The sequence below is a fragment of the Taudactylus pleione genome, unplaced genomic scaffold (assembly GCF_031769625.1).
Source record: "Taudactylus pleione unplaced genomic scaffold, aTauple2 ptg000634l, whole genome shotgun sequence".
Taxonomy (NCBI): Eukaryota; Metazoa; Chordata; class Amphibia; order Anura; family Myobatrachidae; genus Taudactylus; species Taudactylus pleione.
Window position 1 is genome coordinate 80,793 of NW_028285036.1, and position 18,310 is coordinate 99,102.

Sequence of the window (18,310 nt, forward strand, 5' to 3'; positions counted from 1 at the left end):
ATAACAACAGCGGTGGCCTGGCGGGTCGAAATCAGCTGAAGGCAAGTACCCTAACCCTCCCCCCCACCCCGTACTTAACCCTAACCTCCCGTTTGTGCCTAAGCCTAACCCTCCCTTCCCCTAGCCCTCCCGGGGGGGTTGCCTAACCCCAAGTTGCCCCCGGGTTCCTTAAACGGGACAGTTGAATTCAAGGAACGAGGCACCTGCAAGTCCTTAACCTTTCCTTGAAAGTTTAAAGTAGTGGACTAAAGGTCCTGGGATGGAAGCACCTGAGACAATAAGACCTTCTTCAGAATCTCCTGCCTGGAGGCTTTCACCTCCTGAAGGTTCCAGCTGGGTCTGCGAAGGATGTCAGCAGATAAAAGGGAGCCTGAATTTCATCTGGTATTTGAAGCAGCCAACTGTGAACCAAAAACTATGGTGTCTTAGTGCTTCTCTTTATAGACATGGTTTTCCAGGAACCAGACATATCAGCAATTAAAGACTACGCTGCTGCCCTCTAAAGTGAGTACAAGCCCCACAGAGTAGGACAAATCACTTTCCTGATAGAGCGTGAGACAGTCCATGGGCCATATTCAATTGGAGCGAAAAGTCAGTTTCGGCGATGACATCATTTTTGCCAATTCCACTTTTCCCCGTATTCAATTTGGCCGTCTTTTCGCCAAGGCAGAAGATAGTCAATGCATCAGACCCGATAAAAAAGTATCGCCTATGAATTGGTGGCGAAAAAAAGTGCAGAATTGGGGTTTTGCCGTGCAGATTTCCAAAAACCACCCTGCAGCCCTTGGACAGGTCCCTAAAAGGTAATCTGTGTCAGGTGTTTTTATGATTGCAGGTAGAATTTTCACGTTTTTTTAAAACGTCACATTAGCAACTTTAAAATATACTAGTACCCATTTTTATGTACCCCAAATTTCATGGGACTAGTTATTTCTGCAAAAAATAATGCAAAATGCTATTCTTCACTTTTTAAAAGACGCAAAATAGCACCTATTGAGACCATTTAAAGTGACAAATACCCCCGAATAGCCCTGCTGAAGGTATCTGTAGTGATTCCCCATGTCAGTGCATCTTTTGGGGGGTGTCAGGCTGATTTCCCCAATACTGACAGAACTTTTCGATTTCAGTTTCGCCGGGTCCCGTTTTCGCCGATTCCAAACTGAATACGGGGTTCAGCGGGGACGAGCGCGATACTTTTTCGCACCCAAAACCCGCGATGACGGCGAAGAGTCTGGCAACTGACTTTACGCTGCAAATTTAATACGGGCCCGTGGTGGCCAGGTACCACTGTGACCAGTGACAGACTTCCAGGCTAAAGGCAATCGGAGGAACTAGATCACTTGGAAAAAAGCAGTCACCTGCGCAGGATCATTTAAACCGAAGCCACACTGACCACATAGGACTAGCTACAGGGGTCGAAGCATCAAGTGTTGTGTGCAGGGCCAACTCTTCCAGTGAAAGACAGGCTGCCCCCTGTAGCACTACGCGGCTGCAAACATACAATAAAGCAGACGAGACCTCTTAGTATGTAACACTGTGGTGTGCCAATCAGCTGCCCCTGCCCGGGGCGCACACACAGTCCTTACACTAGAGGCCCACGGACATAGGTGCCAGCGAGTAGCTCCTGAAGTGAAAGGGGGCAAACAGATGGGGTGAAGCATGCCCCACGGCCATGCACTAGCAGAGACTGTCCCTGAAAAGATGAAAAATAAATAAAAAGGATAAGAGCTCGGACCCAAAGTAACATGAACGGAGGCGTTGGTGGGCTATAGGGAGACGTCAGTTCTTGCTAAAAACTTACCCCCCTCCGACACCCTTTCCCCTCTACTGTTGAAGCGCAAGTTTAATCAAAGTCCCCTTCATAAAAAGACAGAATCAAGAACGTGTTCTGAATAAATTATGCTCTTGTTTTACTGATCACTTCTTGTACGATAAACAATTAAATTAAAACAAAACAAAAAAAAACACAAAGAGAAAAAGAATCCGACATATAAATATGGTATGTGACAGTAGCAGATATTCCTACAGCAGGTCATCCGTAATTCACATTATCTACACGTGATGCCATCTTCCTCTGATAAAAACACGGCGATACATTTGTTCATTAAAACATCCACAAGTGCCCTGGGAATAGCCGCATTCACGTCAAACTTCGCCAACGAAACTCCCGGTGTAACCAACTTCCCGCTGAAACGCCGCCTCTCATCCGATCCTCAGCTCGTTCTCCAGCCCATAGATCTTCGCTTTCAGACTGCGCAACTCTCCTTGGACTTTGTGCGTTCGCTTGTTCCCCTGGCGCACAGCATTAAGGATGGCGAGATCCTGGTCTGGTCCGATGTTCAATGTCACCTGCAAGAGTGGGTATTTAACGGGGAACGGAAGAATCAAAAATACCATTATAAATCAGTTTATCCAACAGCTCATTTTATCTTCTCTCCGAAGTTTATGGAGAAGCTGCCAAACGCGCTTCATCCGCTCACTCTGCAATCCGCAAACTACTCACCTTGAACAGCTGCTTCTCCACGTCCCGCAGCCGCTGTCGGAGGAGCTTGATGTCCGTTTTGAAGCCCTCCACCTCCATGTTGCGCCGTTTCTCCAGGGCCTCGTAGCGCTGAGTCATGAGCTGCAGGCGTTTCGCCACTTTATCAGAGCGTTCCTGGAAGCGAACAGGTGGGTGAATACAGAAGGAATAATCTCTGATCTGGTAGGGAAGCAGTGGGAACGGGCAAGGTTTGCCATCCAAGGCAGAAGGGTTATGTGCACTCTGCGCCTATATAATGTGGGGGCGCCACTTCATCATCAATGAGAACGCAGCCTCTCATCACTGGGAGCAGAGACTTCACAGAGGCCCTTTTATAGTCCATATTCACCAGCACATCAGTTACTAAGGCCGAAGTCTCGTGAATGGGGTCTCAGCCCTCAAAATAGGCATGCAGGCGATAGGTGCACTACAAAGTGTGTGTGTGTGTGTGTGTATGTATATTATATATATATATATATATATATATATAGAATGTACTGTAATGACATAGGATACCCTATAGAAAAATATTTGTTTACTACAGCAGAGCAATATTCCAGTTTTCATAGTACTCTAAACACTAGGTGGGGCTGTTCCATCTGCATCACTGGATTATGTTGGATACAAACACAAAGGGCCTGATTCAGACCCGCTCGCAAGCGGGTCGATGGTGGCCCAGTGCGCATGCACACGACGGAGCCGGCTCCGTCGAGCGCATGCGCGAAACCCGGATAGCGACGGGCAAACCGTCGCTCCGTGGGCGGGCCATGGGTGGGTGGGCCGTGGGAGTGGCTGCCCAAACGGAGGCGTTCTCATGTGAACGCCTCCGTTTGGGGGCGGCCCCACTGACATCACGAGTGATGTCAGTGGGAGAGATATCAGCTCTGTTAGAGCTGAAATCTCTCTGGGGCTTGCGGCCACGAGACCCTACCATAAGGTTCTCGTCGCAAGCCCGATGGTCGCGATGGTCTAGACCATCGCGACCATCTTCCTGGCTGCTCGCTATAGCTGTGGGCGCTCTAAAAAAAGCCAAAAGCCCGGCCCTGATTCAGAGCGAGCGCTCTGTCAGAGCGTCCGGCTCTCAATCAGGGCCAAAGTGCATAAACTGAACACAACAAGCTAAAGGAGGTAGAGTTGCTGATGTGTACACTGACAATAAGATCCCTGTTCTTCTGCTAATCACCTGTGCAGCCAAGGCTTCAGCTATCCCTATTACTGTACTGCTACTGTTCCATTCTAGCACCCTGCATCTGCTAGCACCAGAGCAGACAGCGCCACCCCAGGCAGGAAAGAAGTACTGCACAGGTTGTGACAGGTGCTAGAATTAACACTACTGCCTGTATTATTTACTTACTTATGCAAACAACATAATTATGTAGCAAAAACAGAGAACCTGTAACTAAAATCTAGATTTTATAGGAGCGCAATCTACAGGGTATAATTTCTGCCGCAACGATGACGTTTCCACAGTGTGAGCGATTATCAGTAACCTGCGCATTCGTAGTTTCATTTTAGTTGCCGATTACAAAGTAATTGACAGGCAGGGACAACTTGTGGGCGGCAACGGGAGGCGTTGACTCAAACGCAGGCGTGTCGCAACAGTTTTTGGGGCCTGTCTGTCTACGGCTGCAATCCCATACGCAGTTATAATGGCTCCGGCCTCTCGGCTCCCGCAGCCGTTCTGCGCGTTCATAGGGTTATTCCGATAATCAACTGATCGGCGAGCAATCTGCGTCTTTGAGTGCAGTCACTTGGAACTGCAAAGCTGCCAGTGGGCGTCTCAATACAAGTCTCAGTGGCTGACACGTTTTCGCTCAGCCGCCACGTGCAAAGTCGCAGTGCCGGTAGCATTAGCGTCCATCCCTGAATCGGGCCCACAATAATAGCACCGACGCTAAGAATAACACCGTTTCCAGGATATTTCACACCTACCTTCAAACCAGTCTGCAAGGTGCGATGTACCGGCCAATGCCACAGCAAGCACTATAGGGGAACGGATCATGTGGCCTCCATGTAGCAGAGAGAGGAGATATCGCAGCAATGATGAGGCTTCTCCAGCTTTCTACAAGTTTTCCCCTGAATACCTGCCCTGATTAAAAGTACGGCTGCGCGTTGGTCTCACCTTGAAGATTTCTCGCCCGACATCTCCCTCCTCCCGGATCTTCCCTAGTTCATCCTCCAGGGCGACACATTGCTCCCGATACATGTCAGACAACCGGTGAGCTTGTGCGAGCTGCTCCGTAAGGTTCTATTGGGAACAGGATGAAGTCAGGACATTATTAGAGGTGAGGGGGAAGACATGAGATGGACAGGACACACCCACAACGATGTCACCCATTATCCTACACAAGGTCACGCCCAAAACCACTTGTTCCGATAGGATTATTATACTTCAATTAGTTTAACAGGAGAGCTGTTATATAGGGATTATGTTATGCTAGCTAAGTAGTTTCATCACTTGTAGTTTTAGCGTGCAAATAAGACGCACATTTTTTGGGGAAAAAAGGACGCTTGCCGCAGCTAAGTGGCAAGTGCCCTGGGGTATCAAGAGGGGCTATATGAGGACAAATCTGCATAAACTCTATCAACTAACTGGTAATAATGCAGCCGCCTGTTTTGCGGCATGAGGGGGAGGTGATTTAGGAAAGCTACAGAAATAACAGCAGCAGTCCCGCCGAGTAGGAGTCCTGCAATGCAGGGAAAGCCGGTCACTTTCCATGTTCTGTGCAGTGAAATCAGAGTGCAGTTTTGCGGCGGAGCCCTCAGATATCAGGGGCTGGAAGAGTGAGCTGCATTAGGAGTCCTCCAATCTACCCTAAATCACCTTCACTTCCTCGCTGCGAGACGCCCGAGCTACTCTATCAGCCTGTGACAGTCGAAGGATCTCCATCTCCTGCTCCCTCTCGCACTCCGGGTCACGGCTCACGACCAGATGCTCCCGGCACCGATCCAGTTCCTGCAGCAGCCGGTCTTTCTCTGCCATCCATGACTTCTCATTGGCTCGGCCTTCAAACTTCAGCTGCAAGAAGTCCCTCGTGCTCTCATACAGGAGTTTCTGTGTCTTGTTCAACCTGGGAGAAACAAGAGTACAAGCAGTTACCCTCCACAGAACAAGGAATGGGGGGGGGGGGGGGGGGGTATTTCATCTTAACCTAGCCCCCTTCTGTCTAATCGGTGGAAGCTGACAGCGCAGTCCTGGCACAGATCTAATTTATACACAGCAGGAGAAACGCGTTAGTATGCTCACTTATCGGTCATCCCTTTGATTTTGTCCTGGTCCCTTTGGTGCTGCACCTCTGCCTCCTCCATTCGGATCCTCCTGTCATCCAAGAGGGCCTCCACCTGCTCCTTTGAGAGCCGGGTCTGCTCCTCTAGCTGGGCTTGCAATGCCTCCACCTGGCGAAAGAAGGGCCTGATAAAAACATACTAAAAATACATCTTAGTGAAACATTGGGTAATATACTGCTCTATAAACATACACACACCCCATACACTACGACGTTTCCACAATTAAGTAAAAAAAATAAAAATCTGTGCAAGAACAGTCAAACTTCTAATTAAAAAGGTTAACCGAAAAGTGTCCATTTTGTTGAAGGATCTACCAAGGCAGCCATTTTGTGAATCCAGCCTATTATTTCTCCTATTGGTGATCAATGATGTCATGTGAACAGGTAAGGCCGCATTCTTGTGAATGCTGATAGAACAAACAAAATGGCCGCCTCCTCTGTGTATAGTCTGTGGGTACATTCAAAGCAGGGAGAATGTAATGGGCATTTTCTTGGTAGAACAGATAAAGTGGTAATAAGACAATGAGGAGAAACATCTTCTGTCTCAGGTAATACAGCCTACAGGGTGACATGGCGCCGATGGTTTTATTCTATATTATAGATGGAGATGACTGGCATTGCAGAGCATTGCGCTGACACGCGACGCATGGCCAGCTCATACACTGTACTCTAGGAACAGCCTCACCTGGAGCAGAAGAGTTTGGTCGTCAGGTTTCTCCAGAGCCCGTTCATTCTTCCCAGTTGATTTGATTATCCCTCGTTTCCCGACTGTAGGGAAGAAGGAAGTTCTGTGACTATCTAGTACAGGCCTGGCCAACCTGTGGCTCTCCAGCTGTTGTGAAACTACAAGCCCCAGCATGACTTGCCAGAGTTTTAGCATTCCCTAATAGCAAAAGAGTGGCAAGGCATGCTGGGACTTGTAGTTTCACAACAGCTGGCGAGCCACAAGTTGGCCAGGCCTGATCTAGGACATACATTGCCTATATATAAGCACGCATAGCCATGGTGGTGTTACAGGGGACTATAAGACAGTACATGCGCGATTCTTATACGTACAGTGTCTAAGTACTGACAAACAGCCACATTTAATACATCTTGTATTAAATGTATTACAAGACGCAGTTCTCACACAGCTTTTAATGCCGCCATCGCCTCACCTGCTCCAGGCCGCTGCGGTTTCCTTTCATGTGGATCTCCAGAATGGATGGGCCGCTGGGGTATAGTGACCTACAAGAGACAGAGAGAAACCTACAGTTCAAACTCTTAAGTAACTTACATTACGGTCTATACCCCATGACTTTCCATAGTGATGATAGTGAAATATGTATACGATTACATTTTGGTACGGCATTCTGTTAGATTAGATACTAACTGGAGGGTAAGTGTTATAATTAGAGCACTATAAAGACCTTTTCCCTTAATCAGACGATTGTAAATTCTGCTGGCGACAGAGGGCCTGATTCAGAGCCGCTCGCAAGCGGCCGCTCGTTCGCTCAGAGCGATGTTTGCCCAACTGCGCATGCGAACGGATCAGAATACGCATGCGCGAACCAGTCAGTGCGGACAAAATTCATGTGCTCGCAAAATAGCGAATGCCTGATAATTTGAGTGACAGGAGGAGGCGTATGTGGGTGGTAACAGGGGAAGGTGCTTGAAAACGGGGAGTGGAGATCAGAACGCAGGCGTGCTTAAAGGTCAAAACGGGCGTTTTATGGGTGTGCATAATTAAAACAGCAGCGCCATTGACCACGTCACTGGGTTATTTTATAGTCAGAACTGCTCGCAAAATTGTGGTAGGAAACACCAACCACAAGAATAGCGAGCAGTTCATACGCTGGTCGATGTACTCGATTAATCTAATAGCGGACATGACGTATGATGCGAGCGGCCAGGGGGCGTAGTTTCCCAAAAAACGACCGCAAGTTTTGTTCGCTCGTTCAGACCTAGAGGCGTGAACAGACCGCAAACAGCGAACAGTTCATTTGAATAGCCACCCCTATTTTCTGGACGAGCGACCGCAAATAGCGTCCGGCTCTGAATCAGGCCCAGAATCCATTCCTTGTATTTCAAGCTCTTATAGGCTAAGCCGCGGCTGGAGAGAGTATAGAAGCTGCCGATTTATCACCTTGTTCGGTGGTTCCTTATGGAAATAAGTAATTTCTCCACTGCTGGTTCCAACCAATGCAAGAAGCTGCTGGATCTTCTTCCTGTCCTCCAGTTCTCTACATTGCAACAAAATACACACAATATGCTGATAACACACAGTGAGGTTTCCTATAGCAACAGAAACACCTGTACTTTGTATATTAGCTACACCGAGAGGGAAAAATTGGTATGCCGTATAGTGCTAAATGTATGGGATATAGTCAACTTAGGGGCATATCCAATTAGCCGCGGGGTTTACCCCATGGCTAATTCTCGCGTTGGTCAGGATTTAATTTAGCAGGGATTCCAGGCGCGGGTGTCCTCCCGAAACCCCACGCGAATCCCCGCTGTCAGACAGTACCTCGCACCTCGTGTTGGTGCGAGGTAAAATCCGCGTCAATATGCCTTATCCCGCCTCACGCGAGAGGCTATAACACACTGTTTCCGCATTTCTCGCGGAAACAGTGTTCCTGCGCGTGAGAGCCGATTTATCGTCGCGGGGAATAAGCTATTTTATTGAATAGCTTAACCCCGCGCCACGGGACTTTCGAGCCACAATTACTCGCGGGTGAAGTCCCCCGGGTAATTGGATATGCCCCTTAGACGAACTCTGCTATAAAAGTGCAATTTTTTTTTTTTTTTTTATTCAAATCTGTAACCAAACATGATACACCATATAAACATGGAGGTTGGGCTGGCGGCACCGCAGTGGGGCCGGCCATAGACAGAGGACCCTCTGAAGATGATAGTCAGTGAACTGCAGGCAGGTGCTAGATACACTGTAATAGAGTATATCTAGCAAACGGCTGAGAAAGGATAGAAGCTATAGGTTAACGTCTCGTCTTCATCGCGCCCTCACCTGATCTTCAGCCTGTCGTTTTCCGAGTAGAGCCGCAGAACGTGCTCCCGCTCCTGGAACAGGTAGACTTGCATATCGCTCAGCGCCTTCTGCAGCTCCGCGATCTCCTCCTCTCGCTGACGCATCTCCCACTGCAGCTTGTGCTGGGAGAGAGACAAACAACACATCACACCGTGAGGGGCTCATATACCAGCTGCAAGGCTGGGGCTCAGCAAATACAGGGGTCTATTTACTAAGCAGTGTTAGGAGACAGAGTGAAAAGTGATAAGGTACCAGCCAATCAGCTCCCAACTGCCATGTCACAGGCTGTGTTTGAAAAAATGACAGTTAGGAGCTGATTGGCTGGTACCTTATCACTTTTCACTCTGTCTCCTAACACTGCTTAGTAACTAGACCCCTCAGTCTTATACATGGAAGGAAAAGCAAAGCTGAAGTGCGCGGAGATATTAGACTTATTTAAATGAAGGTGCTGACATTTTGGAGATGTACATCGCTTAGGTCGACATTTAAGCTCTTTTAAAGGAAACAACATTTTTCAAAGTAAAAGATCCATGTTGTCTGCTGTGCACAGAGAAGGGGATATGTACCACTATTGGTTACATATGCTCCACAGCAGATGTATCCAACAGCCATCATCTGAAGAAGAAACGCCGATACCTAGGATATATTGCTTGGAAAACAGAACCTTGTGTCTTTCACATTTAAACATAAAATAGTTCCTAACGGTAGGTGTAGCCTTCATCAAATTTCATAAAGGATTATCAGGCTTGGCTGACCGTCCTAACCAGAGCCACCCAATGGCATCCTAACGCCAGGCCTTACAGGACCAAGAATATGCCCTCACCTGCTCCTCGTACGTGGCCTTATATTGCTCTAATCTCTTCACTAGATCTTCATGCTCCTCGTCGAACTCTGCAATCTTCCTGCGGTAATACTCCAGCAGTTCCCGGGATGGACGGAGGTATGCCAGCCGCTCATTAATGGGGGGCAGCGGGGTGGTGTCCACATGCTGGGGGACATAGCTGGAGGACACGGAGGACTCCGGGGTGTGGGGAGCTTGGTACCTGAGAGCGAGGACAGAGAGCATAAAGCAACAGACACTGAGGGCTCCGCAATGGGAGGGAAAGACCAGCAAAAATTCGAGCTTTGGCTGAAAAAATTAACCAACATGTAGTATTACTCAAACTCACGTATATTGTATAGGCATACATCATGCACTTGGTGCACAATAAAAATAGTGGACTCAAATAAAGCGTGTGTATTTGTACAGTCAATTATGGCAGAAATCCAGCCACCCCAAGGTCAAGCCGAACGGCCGGGTGGGCCAGCTTTAGAGGGCGATTGGCTGGACAAGCCGTAACAACAGAAGTGAAAGGGCTTATTACGTAAGGGCTCACCTCCTTCCTCTGGTGTCTCGGCGAGGCGACAGATCCATAACTTACAGTTTGCAAAATGCACCAAGCACGTCTGCAAGAAAAAACAAGAGATCTGGTAAGAACTTACCTTTGTTATCTCTGTTTCTACGAAGTCCATAGGGTCCACAGGGTTGACCTTGGGGTATAGGTTGGGAACCAAATCCGGGCACCATGCAGTTAAAGCTTTTAGCTCCCAGGATGCACTTGGGTCCACTCTCCCTATAACCCCACCCCCAAGCCAGAGGCACCTCAGTTTGTAAGTAGCCAAAGGCCGGAGGAGGAGAGAAAAAGAGAGGAGAAAACTGTAGCACTCAATAACCATACTCACAGAAATGGGAGACTGAAAACCGGTGACCAGCCACACAACCCATATGAAGCCAGGTGCGTCAGGGCGGGCGCCCTGCGGACCCTATGGACTTCGTAGAAACAGATAACAAAGGTAAGTTCTTACCATATCTCTTGTTTTCTACTTCAGGGTCCATAGGGGGTCCACAGGGTTGACCTTGGGGATGTCCCAAAGCAGTTCAACCAAGGGACGCTCCTGTGCCGAGAGGAGAATCCGCCGCCAAAAAGGAAGCATCCTGAGAGGCAAAGGAAACCAATGCCTAGAACCTTAAAAAGGTGTGGACAGAAGACCACGTGGTCACCTAGTAAGGCAAAACAGCCGAGGCGCCACAGCGAGCCGCCCACGAGGGTTACATGGCCCGAGAAAAAACAAGCCTCAACGACAGAAAGGCCTACCCATGGGTAGGCCCCTGAGGAAGACATACGAGGCCATCCAGCCAACATTTGATTATAGGCCGGCCATCCTTTCCTGTGAAAACCAGGAATCGCAGACCACCAATAAGGAGTCCGATTTCCGTAAGGAACTTGAACGGATCACATAAATCCAAAGAGGCCGGACCACAGTCAATGAGGCCACACCAGCCGAGAGGACTGGGGACTGAATGGCCGTACCATAAGTTCCAGAATAATATGGAACCTAAAAACCACTTTAAGAAGAAACACAGGGCGAGAGCAACTCACACCCCGACATGATGCCCTCCAGAAGAGGGAGCCACCTGAGAACGCTCCCAATTCAGACCCTCTCCTGGTTGATATAAACACCCTGAGAGAAAGAGAGAGCCTAAACAATAGACCATGTAATGGCTATCACAACCAGCGGTTCCATTGACTGTCCCCGGAGGGAACGAAGAACCACTACTAACTCCCAAGGAGTCCCTAGGGAGGACAAATGGAGGCATAATCCAGAAAACACTCCAAAGGATGAACTGGATACCAGAGTGGAGCAATTCCATATCTTAACCATACTGACAGTGTAGAGATCCGCACTGTCAGGAAGGCCAGGCCGAGGGTGAAACCCAAGCCAGCCGGAAGGAATGCCAGAATATCTGGAAATCCTGGACACCGGAGGATCGTAACGACAGGTACAATACCATAAGAATTATGGCTGCCACAGATCTATGTGCTCTAATCATTCCAACGATGACAAACCCAGGGAAGCCGTAAGACCACTGTTGGGACGCAGTCAAAGACAAACGACCCAGGTCCAAGGCAAAACCAAGGACCCTGAGACAACAGGTCTGGGCAGTGAAGCATCAGGAATGGAGTATCGATGGAGAGACTCCGAAAATCCAAGTACCCCTGACATCTGGGGCAATCAGGAGCCACCAGCAGGAAAGCATCTCCGTCTCTATTGAAACACTTCCCTCGAGGAAGAAGGGAGACCGGAGAACACAGGTACGCAAAGTGGAAGGACCACTTCACCGACAAAGAGTCACTGAAGGTTGCTTCAGAATCCCCAGAGCTGGACTGTAACACCATAGTGTGATAAAGTCAGAAGGCCATGAGGGTCACCTCAGGGGGGCCCCCCCTGCTCACCAGGAGATGAAACCTCTCTTGGGGAAGAGACTAGTCCCCGGGATGCACGTCGTGACGGCTGAGGACTCCCGCTTCCCAATGGAGAGCTCCTGAAATGAACGCTGCAGAGATGGTCGGGAGGAGACCCTCGGACTATGTCCGAATGTGTGACATACCTGTCATTGCCACCCAACGAACAGTGTTGCTAAAAAGGAAGCCACTGTCCTGACCCTGTCGGACTGAACCTTTTCAGGTTCACCGGGAAACAAGAGTTATGCCAGAGTGAAGGCCCAAGACAGGCTAAAGTTCCAACAAGTTAATTGACAGGGTGGAATCGACAGACGTCCAACTGCACTGAAATGGATGTGAACCAGACACTTTCCATAGCAAAGAATACCCTGGACGAGATGGCCATAGCAACCCGGAAAGGGACAGACTTGCCTCCGGAGAGAGCATCATCGTTTGAACAGTGATCCGACAGAAAAAACTCGTTCCATCTGGAGATAAGCCAATTATGGAAAGGCCTGGAACGGAACTGAGCCCATTCCACCCTTCCAAAGGCAGACACTGAATAGTGGACCGTGCATCCCAGAGTGTAAAGACATATGTCGGCTGCGTAGACATCCATGTACTCAAAATTGAAGAGTGGAGATTCCGTCTTACGTAAGAAGAATTCTCAGATTCTGAGAATCCAGCAGGGCTCCTAGATGAACAATACCCAGAGAGGGATGCAGGGAGGACTTTTTCCCCGTTGATTAAACGTCTGCACCCTGAAGAAGCCACGGTCATCCTGACCTGGCTGTAAAGTACCCCGGTGATCCTGCTAAGAGCAGGAGGCCGTCCAGGTACAGGAGCATTGGGATATACTGAACAGGAGAACTGTCAGAAAATCCAAAACGCTGGTAAACCCCTGTGGACAGTCCCAACAGACAGAGCCCGAAAAATTGTAAGTGTTGCTGTGATACAGCAAACCTCAGTCCATGCTGAGGAAAGGTCTCTGTAAGTACCCGTAGGCACGCGTCCTGTATATCCAGTGATACCATAAAGTCCCCAGGTTCCAAACATAGTATGATGGAGCATAAGGATTGCCTCCTGAGCCCAGGTAGCTTTAGGAACTGGTTCAGGGAATTGAGACAGAGAATAGGCCAAAGAGGACCATTCAGCCACCGCACCAGAAAGAAAGCAGAACAACCAGCCCCTCGCTGAGAAAGTGGGGATGGCCTAATTAGCTCCGCTTACCGCAACAACTGTATAGCTTTGTGGATTTGTATGGCCCTGTTCGGGTCCGAATAAGGGCGCGCGTACCATCACATGTAAAGAGGCCGCCTGAGCAAAGAGAGGGCGTACCCTCCTACCCACGTAGCCGCGGCAACTTGACACTAGTACCGGGCGAACTGAGAAAATCGCTATCTCCCAGTGGTAGGCCTGTCTCGTCAGGCTGAAGATATATTCATAGGTTCAGAAGCAGGATCGGCTGGCAGTCCAGGCCTGCTCGGTACTGGATATGTCGGCCCTTGTAGAGGCCGACAGTCTATGAAGAAACAGACCTTTAGGCTGACCCAGAGGACAAAAAGACTTAATAGACTCAGTCAGAGGCCTTGTAGTGGGCATAGCTGAAGGCGGTAAACTTGTCGTTAGTAATACTGCCAATGTTACTACAATCTTGTCAAGGTCAGGACCAAACAAGATCTACCCTATAGATGGTATCTGCACCTCTGCATTCCCAGAGCGCAGCCATAGGGTATTACGGAGGATACAGTCGCAGCCGGAACTCTGAAAGTTAGGGGACTGGTATCCAATATAGGCATTTCCACCTATGACAACTGCATATATTATGTGAGTGACCAAATACATTTGAACCCCGGACGTGTTGGAGGGGAAAAAACATTACAAATGCATCAGCTCAGTATGCAATAGTATTAACCAACCATGCTATAGCCATGGTAGGATGGGTAACAACCCCTGAAAGCGAGTATACGGATTTCAGGCAGAGTTACCACCTACGGATCCGAAGAATCCGACCACGCAGGAATGGGAGGCGTAGTAACGTCTGTAATCAGACGAGTAGCACGCCCATCCACCCCAGGAGGGGCTCGTTCTAAAACAAGGGGTGGCTATTCAAATGAACCGTTCGCTCTTTGTGGTCTGTTCACGCCTCTATGTCTGAACGAGCGAACAAAACTTGCGTTCGTTTTTTGGAAAAATACGCCCCCTGGCCGCTCGCATCCTACGTCATGTCCGCTATTTATTAGATTAATCGAGAACATCGACAAGGGTATGAACTGCTCGCTATTCTTGGGGTTGGTGTTTGCTACCACAATTTTGCGAGCAGTTCTGACTATAAAATAACCCAGTGACGTGGTCAATGACGCTGCTGTTTTAAATATGCACACCCATAAAACGCCCGTTTTGACCTTTAAGCACGCCTGCGTTCTGATTTCCACTCCTCATTTTCAAGCACCTTCCCCTGTTACCACCCACATACGCCTCTTTCTGTCACTCAAAATAGCAGGCATTCGCTATTTTGCGAGCACATGAATTTCGGCCGCACTGACTGGTTAGCGCATGCGTATAACGATCCGTACGCATGCGCAGTTGGGCTAACATCGCTCGGAACGAACGAGCGGCCGCTTACGAGCGGCTCTGAATCAGGCCCAGAGTCCCGCCATGCGATCCACCTGCTAGTCAGCTACAGGGAACCCGAAGGCATGTAAGACTGAGGGTGTATGATACAGGTGCAGGTCAACATTCACTCTAACCAGAATGGACCTGCTACCAGCCCTAAAGCAGGGATAATAATACCTGAAATAGGCTTCCCCCCGTGTAAGAGGGAAAAAGCCCAAAACAGTATCCAGTTCACGGCAGAGCCAACTGGGAAGTAACCACAGGGCGTCAACCACGCCAATTTGCGTTTCGTAGAAAACGACATCCACCCAGGGTGGCTGTTGTGGTAATCCCTGCCAGGGGAATGACAGACTATTGTGGCACCAGGAGGAATTTATATACTGCGAAAAACCACTGCAGGGAGCGGTAGCCTGTGTCACAGGGGAAGAGTGCAAGAAACTGCGAGATACCCTGAGATGAAAAGGGCAGTATGGTGAAGTAACCCCAAGTGAGGTACAAGAATGGGGCCTGCCCGGCGATCCGCAATTGAGAGGATCCCGATAAAACAAACCGCCCAAGGGGGTCGTGAAAGGGGCCGGCACCAGATGACGCCACATACAGAACCCTTTATGAGTCAAATCCTCCGCACTAACACCTGCAGCACATGACTTGCAGGATAGTAAAAATGGGTGCAGTATAACGCTCCATCTCCTGGTCAGACATATCTGACCAATCTTGGCGGAAATATCAAGCAGCGCTATACTGGTCCTGACTGATGCCAAAATTGGCTGCAGGGACCCATTATCAGCGTATGCAACACACAGTTCCATCTAAAATATGGCAACGTGCAGCACGCAACAGTATGTGACAAACCTCACAAATATTAACAAGTATATAAATGTGAGGTCTCAGAACCACCCTAAGTACTGCTGTATTAGGGCAGATAAAGAAAAGGGATAGATATACACTGACAGGTGAGAGAATAAAGTACAGACAGTCAGCACTAGCATAAGTCACATACCATGCAGATATATACATATATACATAAACATGTCATATAATATACTGCACTATTACACTGCATTCAACTTACCCAGATTCAGTGTCTGGGAAGGCTACAGCGCTGTGTACACTGACCTGATGGTAAGGTACGCAGGGGGACTGGACTCACTGCCATCTCCGAAGCTCTGCTGCTGCACATAGAAAATGGCCGCCTGGAGACCTCAGAAGAAGCAGCTCAGCGATGCCAGACTATAATACTGAAAGGTGCGCTGAGCTGAGGGGAGGAGCCGCTGTAACAGGGAAGGCTTGCTCCCATGGCCGGCTATTAACCCCCGGGACGCCGGCTCCCTGCGCCGATCCTTAAATCCCTGGTGGTCTAGTGGACACACGGGGTATGGGGGGCCCGCCGCCACTGCCGGCCTGTCCCCAGAGACCGGAGGCACAGGACTGCATTTGATCCGCGACCTTACCTACTCCCCGTGAATCCGGCAGCAGTCCTGGGCGCCCACAGAGTCCGGCTAGCTAGCCAGTACAGACTCTTGGGTCCCGCTGAGATCCCCAGATCTGTACTGGTGTCTCAGCGCCAGCGGGGTGACGGAGCGGCAGCTTAGACGTCCTATGGACAGTCCGACGCTGCCGCTCTGAAGATTCCAAATTTGGAAAAAACTTTGTCCCTAAAAAAAAAAAAAAAAAATAAGCTTAGGGGCTGCTAATCAGCTCCCCCTGCGCTAACGGTGACCCGACTCCGGCCGGGCACCAACTTAAACTGAGGTGCCTCTGGCTTGGGGGTGGGGTTATAGGGAGAGTGGACCCAAGTGCATCCTGGGAGCTAAAAGCTTTAACTGCATGGTGCCCGGATTTGGTTCCCAACCTATACCCCAAGGTCAACCCTGTGGACCCCCTATGGACCCTGAAGTAGAAGAATTCATTGGAACAACATTCACTTTTAGCCTCTGGTATTTGCCACAGAACACTACGGGGTCAATTCAAATGTGGGCAATGCCGCATATGCCCGCAAGTAAGTGTGCACACATGCTCACTTACGGTATCCCTGAGATTGTGGGGTTTACACATGCTCACTTACGGTATCCCTGAGATTGTGGGGTTTACACATGCTCACTTACGGTATCCCTGAGATTGTGGGGTTTTGTACGCAGCTCTCTCATGGTGAAATTGGGGCAATTTAGTGTGCCGTTACTGGCATTTCCCCACCGTTGTAATGGCATACCGGGGGCATCGCCCACAATTGAATCGACCCCTATATATATCTAAAATGTAATGCAAACAACGTGTAAGCAGTTGCAGAGCATCTGCCGTCCCCAACACAGCGACATTAAATACCGAATGCTATTGTAATGCATTCACCAGAACCCCAATAGATGCGTATATTCTGCATGCTCAGCAACTGATCTGACAACCACATAAAACATTGCGCAAACGCAATTATTTATAAACCTGTAGTCTGCTGCACAGAGCAAATAAATCACTTAGGTCAACATATAAGTCCACTTTTCACAAGACACTTTGCTATCTGGCCAGCGGACCCACTCACGTTACCTATGACGTCAACGCACACTGATGCACCACAACGCCCAGCACCTCATGCATGCACCGAGACTAATCATACAATGCCCTGAGGATGAGTATAGGAGTTGTCAGGAGTGTATGACATAGATACATAAATATATATAATTCTTTACACACACATAGTATAATGCATATATATATATATATCGCATAGTAATATACATATGGGACCTTAGTGCATGTTATGCGTCCGCTTGCCTTAATTTATGGTCAATCCTAAAAAGTTGGGACAGTTGTCAGCTATGATATGTAGCCAGTATAATGCATATGGGGCCTTAGTGCTGGATATAGGGGCTGTAGGGGAGTGCCGGGCGCCTGTATACCGCTGATATAAGACCTGGGGAGCAGGAGCCGTACCTGGCCGGTGTCCGCGGGTCTGCAGCCGCCTCAGAGCTCAGAGTCCACTCCCCGGGTACAACTGTAACCAAACCAGCCGCCTGGAGCGCCATAGCCAATCACAGAGGCCCATCATTTCATAGCCAATCATAGGAGGCGTCACTGCGCACAAGCGCCCGCTGCATGCCGGGAATTGTAGTTCTAGACTGCTCACTGCTGTAGTGGTGGAAGGCTGAGTGGTTGGTGGTTGCCATAGGGAGAGATATATAGAGGCAGCAATGTAAATGAGGGGAAGGGTGACTTATTTATGTGACCTCAGACTTTAGAGAGAAGTGACTTTACACATCAGAGGCATCTATATAAAATGTTATATATAAAATAATTTGCTATGGTCTGTTCTATATTCAACATGCTGTGAAGGTCGAGCAGGGGGATCTGCCCCCGATCAATGGCTCCCACTTAGGGATGACCATCGATGGCAGCAATCTAATGGTTCTTCACCAACGATGGTATAGCGCCCTCTGATGGGTTTTTGCCCCTTCTACTTAGTGCTGTAACACAGAGCCTAGCTTCACCCCCCCCCCCCCAACGTAAGCCGCGAAGTCCCAGCCCACCTCTGTCTACCTTACTGCCCAATAGAGCAGGGATGACCAATGGTAGGTAAAACCATCCTGCCTGTTGATGGTTTCATACC

At 49.1% G+C, this 18,310-nt stretch overlaps 1 protein-coding gene across 2 annotated transcripts; it reads right to left on the bottom strand.

Annotated features, from left to right (window-relative positions):
* Positions 1-1,886: 1,886 nt before the first annotated feature.
* On the bottom strand, positions 1,887-18,114 carry CCDC77 (coiled-coil domain containing 77). 2 transcript variants are annotated; one of them, XM_088454823.1, is made up of 12 exons: positions 17,638-18,114; positions 10,210-10,279; positions 9,657-9,876; positions 8,813-8,955; positions 7,934-8,030; positions 6,966-7,035; positions 6,494-6,576; positions 5,769-5,917; positions 5,346-5,592; positions 4,644-4,769; positions 2,504-2,656; positions 1,887-2,349 (listed from the first exon to the last, which is right to left on the bottom strand). In XM_088454823.1, exons 2-12 carry the CDS (start codon positions 10,245-10,247, stop codon positions 2,203-2,205), a joined length of 1,473 nt encoding a protein of 490 aa, XP_088310949.1. In that variant the 5' UTR covers positions 10,248-10,279; positions 17,638-18,114; the 3' UTR covers positions 1,887-2,202. The 2 variants fall into 2 exon arrangements, with proteins under 2 accessions (XP_088310949.1, XP_088310950.1); XM_088454824.1 differs by lacking the exon at positions 17,638-18,114 and adding an exon at positions 17,479-17,549.
* Positions 18,115-18,310: the final 196 nt, after the last annotated feature.